The following is an 11,793-nucleotide window of genomic DNA, read 5'->3' on the forward strand; positions in this document are numbered from 1 at the left end:
AGCAGCCGAGCGCCGTAACCACTGAGCCACCATGGTGGGGCGATGAAGGTGTTGTGTATAAAATTCCCTTGTCAAGCGGGAAACGCTGTATCAGCCAGACGGGAAGATGTCTGAACGAGCGCCTAATGGAACCTGCTCGCAACGTCAGAGACGGGCAAGGCAGATCGCTGGTTGATCACATTCTCGCATGCAAGTCAAAAACCTGTAAGCCTTTCTTTGATAAAAGTCTGGTAATAGGAAAAAGCAGAGCAAGGGTAACGCGCGAAATCACTGAAGCTGAAAAGATAAGTAGGTCAGGATGCGCTTGTGTACGCACACCTTCCATTCTCCTATCAGATAAAGAGCTCGCTTTTCTAAGGAACTGATACTGTTGGCATGTGTGATTACTGTTTTCCGGCTTATAAATGTGATGCTTCAGGAGAATAAAATTTGTTGGAAGTTAGCGCTCGTGGCGTTCGTCTCTCGCCTCTTGTGTCCTCCTCTTTTGCTGCCCTACAGCGTATTGGAACATTTTTCAAGCAATACGAGAGGATGTTCCCTTAGCCGACAGCACACATCTTTTAAAACATTCCGCAAAATGCAGAAAATCACAGAAATATACAAGCTTTTGAATAGCTACAAAGCAGCTCTGATAACAAGTGTCAGCCACAGAATTTCAAAAACAACAAAAACCTACTAGTTAACGATACGCCAAGAGAGATAACAATAAGGGCACCTCAACCAAAAGCAGGATGCGAGGAATACAAGAACATGTAAGGTGTACTGCTAATCTTAGCTATGAAAGGCTATGTACCAATATTTTCAGTTTTTTTTTTTTGCACAGCTAGTAATTTAAACCCACACAAAGTTCAGCACAAGAATTTTGACTTTATAATCATCATTACCATCAACCTAACTATACTTAACTAACCTAACTACAACAATGTGTGAGAAGCCAACAGCCACAGAAACCAAAGGACAGAGGGGATTTTTTTAATTTGTTTATTTATTTTGTGCTGTTGTTCCATTTAGAATATTGCTGAATGTGTTATCGCTTAAAGCTAATTGATAAGAAAAGCAAAGAAAAAACAACCACATGCCGCCGGTGGGATCCGAACCCACGACCTCCGAATTACGCGTCCGGTGCTCTACCGCTGAGCTACGGCGACGGCTGTCAAATCTTCTGCTTTCGGGGGTATGTATGTTTACAAATATCCTAACCTTGAGAGTGTTCATCAGCGCCACCCGCGTTCTTAAGTGGCGGACGTAGCACGTCCTGAGTTACAACAAAGCCTGTGCCAGCTGTGACCACTCTATCTACGCAAACAACCTAATCTCATCCGTCCGCTTGACTCAGTGACATGGCCTGCTGCCATTAACCCAATATTAACTTGCAGTTCGAATCCATCCATTTATCGCAACGCTTAATTGGTTATCTGTTCACACTGCATGATGCCCTGCCCATGTTGACTCTGTGAGCTCAGACCTCGCAATACTATGACATCATCTCACTCGATTACTATCTCCTTGAACTGGACACAGATTCATCTAATAACGCCGATCCAATGAGAGCTAAACGACAAGTGTAGAGCCAGGACCCACAGCGTACAGCCAAATTCCGAACATTAGGTGCATGCGGGCACAAGTTTCAGAGTTTTCCTGCCCGTACAAATGTAACACTACCAACCACAGTGCCCATTCTCCTCACACTAGCATTGCTTCAAACACGTAGTGTGCACATTTACATCAATGTGCATCAAGCACACAGCTAATGCCCTTGGACCAAGCAGTACTTCACCTATCAAAGCAGATAGGCTTACTTTTACGCATAGAAAAAGCATGGATAATGCATAACATCATTTATAACAAATCAGGATGCTAAGAGGAGCAAAAGCATTGCTGCGTTTGGAGCACTCAAACAGTCAATAAACTTGATATAAACTTGAACGAGAGGGGAGGGGTCAGAAATGGTCGCAGAAATCACAGCCCATACATCGCATTTTCTCTTCTATTTTGAGACACCGGCTGCCTCTACCTACTTAGCCCATTAACAACACATTTCACACCAAAAACAGCTACAGATCACCAGGAGTCCTTACTGACATCACGGCACTGATGTGCAACAATTTTGCAACAATTCTTTTCCTCGCTCATTCCCTCACTCCTGAACCGATTGTGGCTGTGACTGACAAGCTGCTCCTGGAGCCAGCATCGAGGGCAAAAAAGCAGCACAAGGAATCGTTAAAAAATAAACAGCCCCTGGATGTATGGCATGAACAATGAAAGTAGTCTGAACATGTTATTTATGCACTCAGTGTGTGCTTCAATTGCTAACTTGCCCGAGTGCTTCTGCATGTTGTTCCTCATGGTGACATTAAGGACATTTTGCGGAAAATGAAGAAAGGCTGACAGGGGAAGAAGTCAATTGAGTCTTATGTACAGTCTTTGTCAAAAGTAACCAGGCTGCATGGTTTGCATCTAGCTCGAACAGTGGAGCCCTTACAGCTTCCCTCAAGCTCAAATGGCCGTTAAAGGTAAGGACTGGGGGTCTTCTTACCTTCCAACAACTTTTGATGTTTAGGAAAGTCGTAAGGGCTCCACTATACAAGCTAGAAGCAAACCATGCAGCCTGGTTACTTTTGACAAAGACTGCACTTTGTGTCCCAAACATTACCAGCATATAGCGAGTGAAAATCTGCATTGCCTAAATTACTACCCAATGATGCAAAGCAGCAAGAAAAAGGCCGCTGGACTTTCCACCTTTCTCCAAGGGTAAGGAAGAGGCAGGGGAGCAAGAGCGATAGCTGTGCGTCCAAACCCTTTGCACTAACAATGCACACAACAACAAGCGTTGTCAATATTTGCGCTACAAAGACCAGACGTACAGCAAACCTGTTCCAGAACTACTCGCCACCTGCTAAGGCTGACCTGTCAGTTGCGTGTGCACCCCACAGAATTCCTCTCTGCCGACCATTACTTGCACAGGTTCGAAGTGGAACATGGTAAGTGGGTGGAGGAAAGTGGTCCATACGCACCACTTCGTTGACCGAGTGGAGGATCTTGGTGAGTCCCGAGATGACCAGGGAGAACTTGTACTTGCTGATGTTGATGAGGCACTCCTTGTTCTGCTCCACGTTGATGCGCGAGTGAGTTGTCTGCGGCCCACTCCGGCAGGGGAGCTGCGCACAACAGCCAACAACCTTCAACCCGGAGGTCCCCCCACTCAAAGTGGTTCAACATTAACTCTTCCGCGACAATCTGTGCAAGCCAGTTGTGGTCTATCATGTTGTTTATGGGGGTTTAACGTCCCAAAGCGACCCGGGCTATCACCGCAGTGAAGGGCTGCAGAAATTTCGACCACCTGGGGTTCTTTAACGTGCAGTGACATCGCACAGCACATGAGCCTCTAGAATTTCATTGCCTCCACCGAAATTCGACCACCGCGGCCGGGATCGAACCCGCGTCTTCCGGGTCAGCAGCCGAGTGCCATAACCACTGAGCCACTGCGGCGCCAGTCAAACATGCTGCCAAGCAATGACAAGAGAAGGGTTAGATTGTGAAATTTAGTATTAAAATATTAAAAACAAACCTCCCCACTTTATCAGCACATATCCAGTGGCACGGGCTGAATATCTTCTTTCTCGAATTTTCTTCTCAGTCTCAAAATAATTTTGCATCAGAACACAGCAGGAAAAGTTCTACGTCACTCGTCATGGTGGCTCAGTGGAGATTCAGTGTTCGGCCACCGATCCGAAGGTCGCAGGAATAGACCTCTTCCTGATGTAAACAGTGTGACGTCAAAAAAGTGTGCCCCGATGGGCAAAATCGTCGACTTTCGGTTCTGAACCGGTTTTTCAGGTGCCGAGCACTCCCCCACCAGCTTTTTTCCCTGATTCGAAACGCCTGGCAGCCTTTCTTCTCCCAGTGTGAGCCTTCTTGGTACGGCGCATGTTTTGCCCATCGGACCAGAAACACGTGCGTTGATGACGTAGGCCGGGAGACGTCTATTCTAGCCGCAGCCGCCATATTTTGGTACACAAAATACAAAAAAACCCAAGAGCTGTGCAATACCAGCGCATGCTAATCAACCCCAGGTGGTCAAAATTAATTCGGAGCCTTCTGCTACGACGTCCCTAATAGCCAATACATCACTTCAGGACTTTAAACCCTACATCACATGCTAAAACCTTCACACTGTCACCGGAAAAAGGCAAAACACTGAAGTGGAGTGCCTTAGATGGCACAGGCGTGCAAGTACAACTAATGCACGCAGAGCAAAGCTAATGCGGGTGCAGTCTCGGTAGCAGGTCAGGACCTAACGGTCTTCTCCCCAAGTCAGATTCCCGCACCATCACCATACGTCAATGCCACAGGAATTGATCAAACTACCAGGTCACATCAACAAAAGGTACGAATGCATGGACAGCATCAGGGGAGCAAACGGATAAAAAAAAATCAAATAGGCTGGAATCAAACATCTACGGAAGTTGATGACAGTTCTAGAAAGATATCGGGAGGCATCCCAGAAAAGCAAATAGCCCGCTGTCGCTTTGTGCCCCACTGCACGGAAGTTCAGGCCATGCAGATTTCCTGGTGCGTCCTATGCCTGATAAAACACGAACAACCTGACAGTGACGAATACATAATGCATACAATAAGCAAAACCTCTGCAGACAAAGCAGATTAAAGGTCATGAAGCCAGGTGCCTTGGTGCAAGTGGTGGGCAAATCAACCGCGCAAAAAAGAAACTCCACAAGTCTTGCCCTGGTGTGCAACAACACATTATAGCGAAATAACATTTCTAGACACATACACGAGATGAAAGGCCACAGACTAAAACGAGACAATCTGAGCATTTATTTTTTTCTTTTTTCTTGGTGCATTTTCATCTCCTAGCGAGTTGCATCAGAGTCAATGACCCCAGCAGAAAAAGGCGCGGAATTGCCAAGCAGCCTTGGTACATGTGCAGCGCGCATAATTTTTACATTATGCATGCAGCTTGCATGCATCTGTGCTTGTACACAGATACAAGCAGCAGCAAATGAGGAAAAGAACACATGCTATTTCATCCCTACTTTTTCAGCGCAGGGGGTTATATTTCAGCCTCTGACTTTGTGATCTCTGTCAACTTATGTAATAATAAAACTGATTGTACTTTCATGCACAATAAGTATATGCCAGCTCCTGGAACACGCGAGTGCATAGGCAGTCACGTGCAGTACAGACATACAGATGCTTTAGCACTTTTTAAAACATGCTTCAAGACTTTCCCAAAAGATTTTCACCCCAGACATCGGCTTTTGGCTAAAACCATGACACCATGTCCAGAAGCACAGTGGAAAGGACGACAGCTCACATTAGAATCCTCGCAACATACAGGAACTTCTCCTTGTTATCATAATGAAAGAAGCTTTGAAAAGAAAGCTGCAGCACTGGCTAGACAGCAGGAAGGATCACAATTCATGCCCTCGCTAAGCAGGAATTTGTCGGAGAGAAATATCAGAAAGTAAGCAGTATACATGCCTGGCATAAAAAGCTCAGAAAGCTTTGGCAAACAAGCACCCCAAACAAGACAAAGGCAGGTAATACATGAAATAACTCATAGCTGACAATCTTGAACATAATGCTCATTTAGCATGAGCATTTTCAAAAGCATATTCGGTGCAACACACTGATGCACTAAATAGAAACTGCTCTGATCAAATGCGATTTCTTTTCTTCCAGGCAAGGCGAAAAGGGTTGAAAGGAGCTCAGAGTTCTTCCTAACAGGAACAGATTATATCACAGAGATTGCGTTGGCAAAAAAAAAAAAAAAATGAAGCTGTGAATGCAAGTGGTTACAACACGTCAGTGCTGACCACTCCCACACCGACCTGATTCTTTTGGTAAAACTTCTCTCTTTTATTCTTGCACTGCATTTGTCCAAAACGACCATAATTCATGTCAGCGACTGGGACAGCAGTTCCAGGATGCCCTGTAATAGCTAAGATAGGTTTCAGCATTGTTTTACCCTCTACCGTAGCTGTACAAATGAGCTGAGTTCAGCTGAGTAATTTGTTATGTCAGTATACCAATCTGACCAACTTCGCGATTCACAACTGTTCCTGCTGCTATAGTGAGGAACACCATGTATGAACACCCAGGATGAAATAAAGATTTAGCTGCGCGAAAGGGTTAGGACACCAGGGAGACACATTCACGAACCCAGGATGGCTGGTTGACCACGCTTTATCAACAGTAATAACAAACCAGCCATTGTCACAGTTCAGTAGGAAGAATGATGAATTTGATGAGCACGGGTCATTAGTCCCCCCCATCAGCATCGTTAATCCCTTCCCCACCACACGTGAAGCACAGCAGCTCCTCTGACCTGTTCCTAGGCTTCCAGGAGCATTGGCCTTAGCACTTAACGCTATTCAACCGACACCACTCATCATAAACATCCTCAGCCTTAACGATAGATTCCCACCCTATTGTATTGCCCACTAATTCCATGGAGTGCCTGTGTTGCGTGCTATCACTATTGATCTACCCATCTGTAGTTATTTCAGCTCTCAGCAGGGTCGCATTGTATTGCAAACACAGGCGTTGCAGACATCAGAGCTGATGCTCCTTAAAGGGCAACTGAAGCGGTTTTAGAATTCCATGAGTTTAAGGTTGCCGAATGTGCAAAATGTGCTGGTAAAGCCTGCAAAATCGTTTTGCTCTAGCATTTCAAATGATGGCGTAATCGCCGAATAAAGTCGTCGTCAGTGTTCAGGCTTCTCTGAAGCGCACAACGACGGGCAGAGGCCCCGATAATGACGTCACGTATGACGGCACTACGTTTCCAGCGAAGAAAGGGTTATTCCATGGAAGAAAACCGACGCCATCGAAGGTGAAGCTCACAATGCATTGTTTTGCGCCATGTGACGACGCTCAGTAGCATGCAGGTGTAAGCAGCGGACATGTGAAGTTTTGGCAATGTTGACGTCACTGCCGAGTTTCCTCGCACTCCTCCAGCGTAGTGAGGAGAAGCCTGAACATCGTCGCGGTTTTAATCGACGATTATGTCACCGTTTTAAATGCTAGTGCAAAAATATTTTGCATGGTTTATCCAGAAGCTTGATAGATTCGAATTCTTGAACAACCTCGAATTCTTTAAAAACCGTTTCAGCTTCCCTTTAACGAGGCCAGTGAGAAACACTAAATGTAATAACGAACTAAGACTGACACTCCTGTTTCTGTCCTCACGCAGACACTACATACGCAGGGTGAGGGAACAAACGCGGGTTAATGACATCTTAGTTGAAATCAAGAAGAAGAAATGGGCTTGGGCAGGGCATGTAATGCGAAGGCAAGATAACCGCTGGTCCTTAAGGGTAACGGAGTGGATTCCAAGAGAAAGCAAACGTAGCAGGGGACGGCAGAAAGTTAGGTGGGCGGATGAGATTAAGAAGTTTGCGGGGATACAGTGGCGGCAACTGACAAAGGACAGGGTTAATTGGAGAGACATGGGAGAGGCCTTTGCCCTGCAGTGGGTGTAGTCAGGCTGATGATGATGATGATGATGATCAGCAGGGTCAGAAGAATTTCAAGCGAACATATCGCCATGAAAACTTCACAATCTCTGTTTTACTTAGCGCTAGTAAAAAGTCAGAGGCAGAGAAACATTTGGTTGTCAGCCAAATGTCGCAGCCACCGACCGTCTTGGATTAGCAAAGCCTCAGCACAACAGCCTATTCCATAATGAGGCAGCTGAGAGATGGACGAGGTCATGCACAATGCAGTGAACCCACTAGTCTTCAAGAAAAATCCGGGCCTGCACTACGGTAGACCTACAGAGTTCGTACAGGCCTCTGATTCTGAAACAGCTCTCCCAACATGCATACCCTTTGCAGTGCATGCACTTAGGAACACAGTGATGCACACGAAAGGAGAGACTCCGAGAGGAATGACGCAAGGAAGAAGTGTGGGTTCTCCTCAGTCAGTCGCACCAAAAACTAGAAATTTATCTGCAGGTAGACAAACAAACAGCCTGCTTATCTGTCCTGCATGGAGTTATAAGCGGCTCTCATGGCACGATAATGCAGCAGGCCTCAAGCAGTGCAATTGGATCGCAGTGCAGGTGTGTGCCGTTTTCTCCCAGTTAGCACACACCTCTTGCAGCATCAATGAGCGTGAGCTCATTATGGAGCACAGCTTATGCGATCTTTGTTTTTTTTTAGTGCTGCCAGCTTGCATGATTTCATAGAAAGACGAAGCACGACACAGACAGCACTCAAGGAAGAGAGATGAGATATTTTTGTGCTGTCTTTTTTTGAGCTTTGCCTTTATAAGAAACCGTGTACTACTCAGCCCTCCAGCGCGTTTTAATAGTTTGCATCGGTTTCTTGCTGATGCCACTGTGCTGATACTTGCACCTGCAATTTGTCTGCACTGCACACTGGCATACCAGGCAGCAATGCCGATGTTTGCAGCACGAGTTTCACTAAATCAGTAGCTTTTAATTTCAGGCAGCACTTTTAGTGTGCCCACATGATAATGTCCCTGCTGTTGGCTTTACCTCAATCATTTTCCTCCCCTTCTGTGTACAATTTAAGAAAGCGCATGCATTCAAGGTACAGTGACCAACTAGACTGTCTTCTACTTTTAACAAATTAGTGTCACATAGAATTTCATCAACAATCGCTGCACGTCAGTTGTGCGTGTAACCTATAGTATTTGTACCCAAGTACCTGACACTTGTACCCGTTGCCAAATTTCAGCACTTCAACTGAAATTTCTCTCTTCACGCTTTCATTATGCCACCCAAAGAAATTCACGCTGCAGCCATCAGTGAAGCAGCTCTCCTGCAGACTCCCGAGTGCCGAAGTCCAATTTTGTGTATTGCCTCTCCTCTTTCTCAGGTCTCTGCTGTACAGATACTTCTTTTGTGCCCCGCCCTGTGCACTTCCACTTGGAAATCGTATCTTTCCAGCTGGACACCTTCATATCCAGCTGTAATGATATCTGTTTCCAGCTGGATTACTGAACTGGAAATCATGTCTAGCAGAAAGAACTCTTGTCTCCAGCTGGAAAGCTTACACTTCCAGTTAGCTCCAGAAATGTGCTTTTCCAGCTGGATGGGTACCCCTGACTAAAGTCTGCCGTGTCACCATTTTAACGAGCCTCACTTTCAACCATGACATCAGAGTGATGCCCACAGGAGACATTTCGTCCCACTGTGGACCGGAGATAGGACTGTCGTTCGGAAGTCCCCTGCCACACAAGGTGTACAACAGTACGCAGCACGGCGCAGGGTCACGCGAGCCGACAATTAGGCGTCGTCTGCGAACCGCGAGCGCAGCCCAGGCGCCGACGCGTCCTGCCGGCTGGCAACCGAAAATAACCGGACGCGGGAAATCCGCAGCCGACGCCGCACCGGTCGCCACAACCGCCAGCGAGGCATGCACCGCGACTACCGTGCGCGCGCGGGGGAGGCGTCCCACACGCGATGAATGGGCCCGCACGCGCGATGTAGCCACTCTGCCAAGGTCGCCGCTGCCAAAATCGCGCGTACGGCCTGCCTCTCTCCCTCTCACCCCGCATTTCTTTTTTTCTTTCATTTCCTGCACCCCTCGTCGCTCCGTGAATGAGACGGGCGCTGGTTTTACTACCGCGGCCCGCACCGCGGTGTCGTCGTACTAGCGTCAAGTGCGCGCACGAACCCAGCAGGAATGTGCCGTCGCCAGCTGCACGTGAGGTGCGGTAGTAACACACGTGAGAGCCGAAAACAGCGCCGGCGACCACAGCCGCGCGCGGAAATGGCCGGCTCCGAGAACGCCGCCCTCTCTCTCCCGTTTTTTTTTTTGCTTTTCTTTTTGCTTTGTCCCGCTCATCCGTTATCGCGTTCGAATTATGATTAATGGCAGTCAAGGCCTCACGAGAAGGCTTGCGGCACGGGCCACAGATACGCGTTCGGGCAGATTATGCAGAATAGCGAACGACAAGCGCAGCAGCGCGGTTAGTCCAGCTCCATTCATCCGAGTGCCGCCGTCAAAGCACAACAGACGACGCGCTGCTCTCTACCCCGCAGTGGTGCTGGTACCGTCTGGTACCGTCACAACAGGGCCCGCGCACCCCATGTGGACAGCACTCGTCATCCAACACTGAGCCCTGTTTTGCTTCCTGCGCTGCTGTTTGCACTAGACGTATGACAGCTGGGTCGTGGTGCTTTTTACTCCTTGTAGTCTACATTGTAGCGGTGGTAGTAAACTACTCTGAGGCTAGCAAGCCGTCAACGGCGGGGCATCCTGCCGGCGGACGAGCAACCAAGAGCGGCATGGGTGATCCCGGTGTTCTCCAGCACCACGTCCCGTTACGAAGGAGGAGTGTAGTATCGATCGTGCCTGCTCCAGAGAGAACGAGGGGAAAGAAAAGTGCGCTGCGGAGTCGCGCGCGCATCGAGCCGGCCGGCTAACCTCGAGCCACGGGCCGTCAGCGAATGTGGTCGCGAGGTTCGGGCACCGCGATATCGGGCGCCGAAGAGAGTCCCTCTGTCGCCTCCGCTCGCACTACTGTTGCGACGGAGCGGACCACGGGACGAAAACCTGCTTCCATGCGGCGCGAGTGTGGGCGTCCGAGCCGATCGACTTCCGCTCCTATGCGACACTTTTTTTCTTCTCTTTCTTTCCTTCCCCTCTCGGAGCGCTCGCCGCCGCACTACCAGCGCTCCTCCTGCGGCGAAGTAGGAACGCGCGGGCGAGACCGCGGCCGCCAGCCAAAATAAAGAGAAACGACGGCACCGGGCTGGCAGATCGTACAGACCCCGAAACTGGGCGATCACACACCGAGTTCGCCGGAACGTCGGCGCGACGCCGGCCCACCGAACGGGGAAAGGCAGATCGGCGGCAAAGGTCGCCCCAAGAAAACACGGCTGTCGGCATCCGAAGCCGCCGCCGCCGATGCCGCCGGGCTGACAGACGCCGTCGGTGCGGCGCCAAAGCGACGCGTACGAAGGGCTCACCTGTTCTTCGAAACGTGTAATCAGCGACGAAACCCACTCTACGGGCTTGGTGGCCATCGTCGCCTGGACTTGTAGGAACATCAACAGAGACCATCGAACATTTTGGACGCCATCTTTTTAATAGACGCGAAGCGAGCACGCATGCGCCCCTCTGCGTGCGCTATTGGTGGAACGCTCAATGGGCGTCGTCTGCTAGCCGAGTGCGCGCGATGGTGCTGCCGCCGCTCGCCGACGCGCGCGCGCGCATTTCGACGCTGCAGCGCCACTGACTGCCAGCATTGACGGCAAACATTTGTATCGCCAATGACCCCTATTTTGTGCTCATTGCTTTGCTTTGAACGCAGTAAAAAGCAACTTGACCACTGTAGGAGCCGAATGAGTTCTTGCAAGCGCTACCAACGATGAGAAATGAGACAAAAGCCGAAAGGGCTCGCATACTAACAATGCACACCCACGTAAGTGTATATAAAAGACGTGAAATTATTCCGCTTTCATTAAAAACTTTGTGCAGGTTGCCTCCGTAGGGATATTACGCACATGCTGACGCTGTTTTTCGCTATCGGCAGCATGTGCAGTGACGGTTATTAACGGCGTGCATTGCAAACGTAAACACGCATCAGATATATAAATAGCTTTTTTTTTTTTTTAATGTCAATAGGTGTGCATGTGGCAACAAAATAGCGGGTCACGAAAGTGGCCGATCTGAACATAGTGTGCGCAATAATTATAGCAAACCGAAGAATACATAAATGCTTCACCTTCGGTATGCTGTTTTTTGTCGTTGCTGTTGAAAATTGAACACAATATGATCCTTTAGAATTGGGTTT

The 11,793-nt window shown here is 48.5% G+C and overlaps 1 protein-coding gene across 5 annotated transcripts in view; it reads right to left on the reverse strand.

The window, feature by feature from the left end:
* Nf1 (neurofibromin 1) overlaps window positions 1-11,111 on the reverse strand; it is an 82,211-nt gene extending 71,100 nt beyond the window's left edge. For all 5 annotated transcript variants that reach the window (XM_089573037.1, XM_089573035.1, XM_089573036.1 and 2 more), the window contains exons 1-2: window positions 10,967-11,111; window positions 3,015-3,158 (exon numbers count right to left, since the gene is read on the reverse strand). In XM_089573037.1, the coding sequence (XP_089429163.1) occupies window positions 3,015-3,158; window positions 10,967-11,047 (225 nt within the window). In that variant the 5' untranslated portion in view covers window positions 11,048-11,111. The remainder of the gene's footprint in view (window positions 1-3,014; window positions 3,159-10,966) is intronic.
* Window positions 11,112-11,793: the final 682 nt, after the last annotated feature.

Source organism: Amblyomma mixtum, chromosome 2, assembly GCF_055824585.1.
Source record: "Amblyomma mixtum isolate Tamu chromosome 2, ASM5582458v1, whole genome shotgun sequence".
Classification (NCBI taxonomy): domain Eukaryota; kingdom Metazoa; phylum Arthropoda; class Arachnida; order Ixodida; family Ixodidae; genus Amblyomma; species Amblyomma mixtum.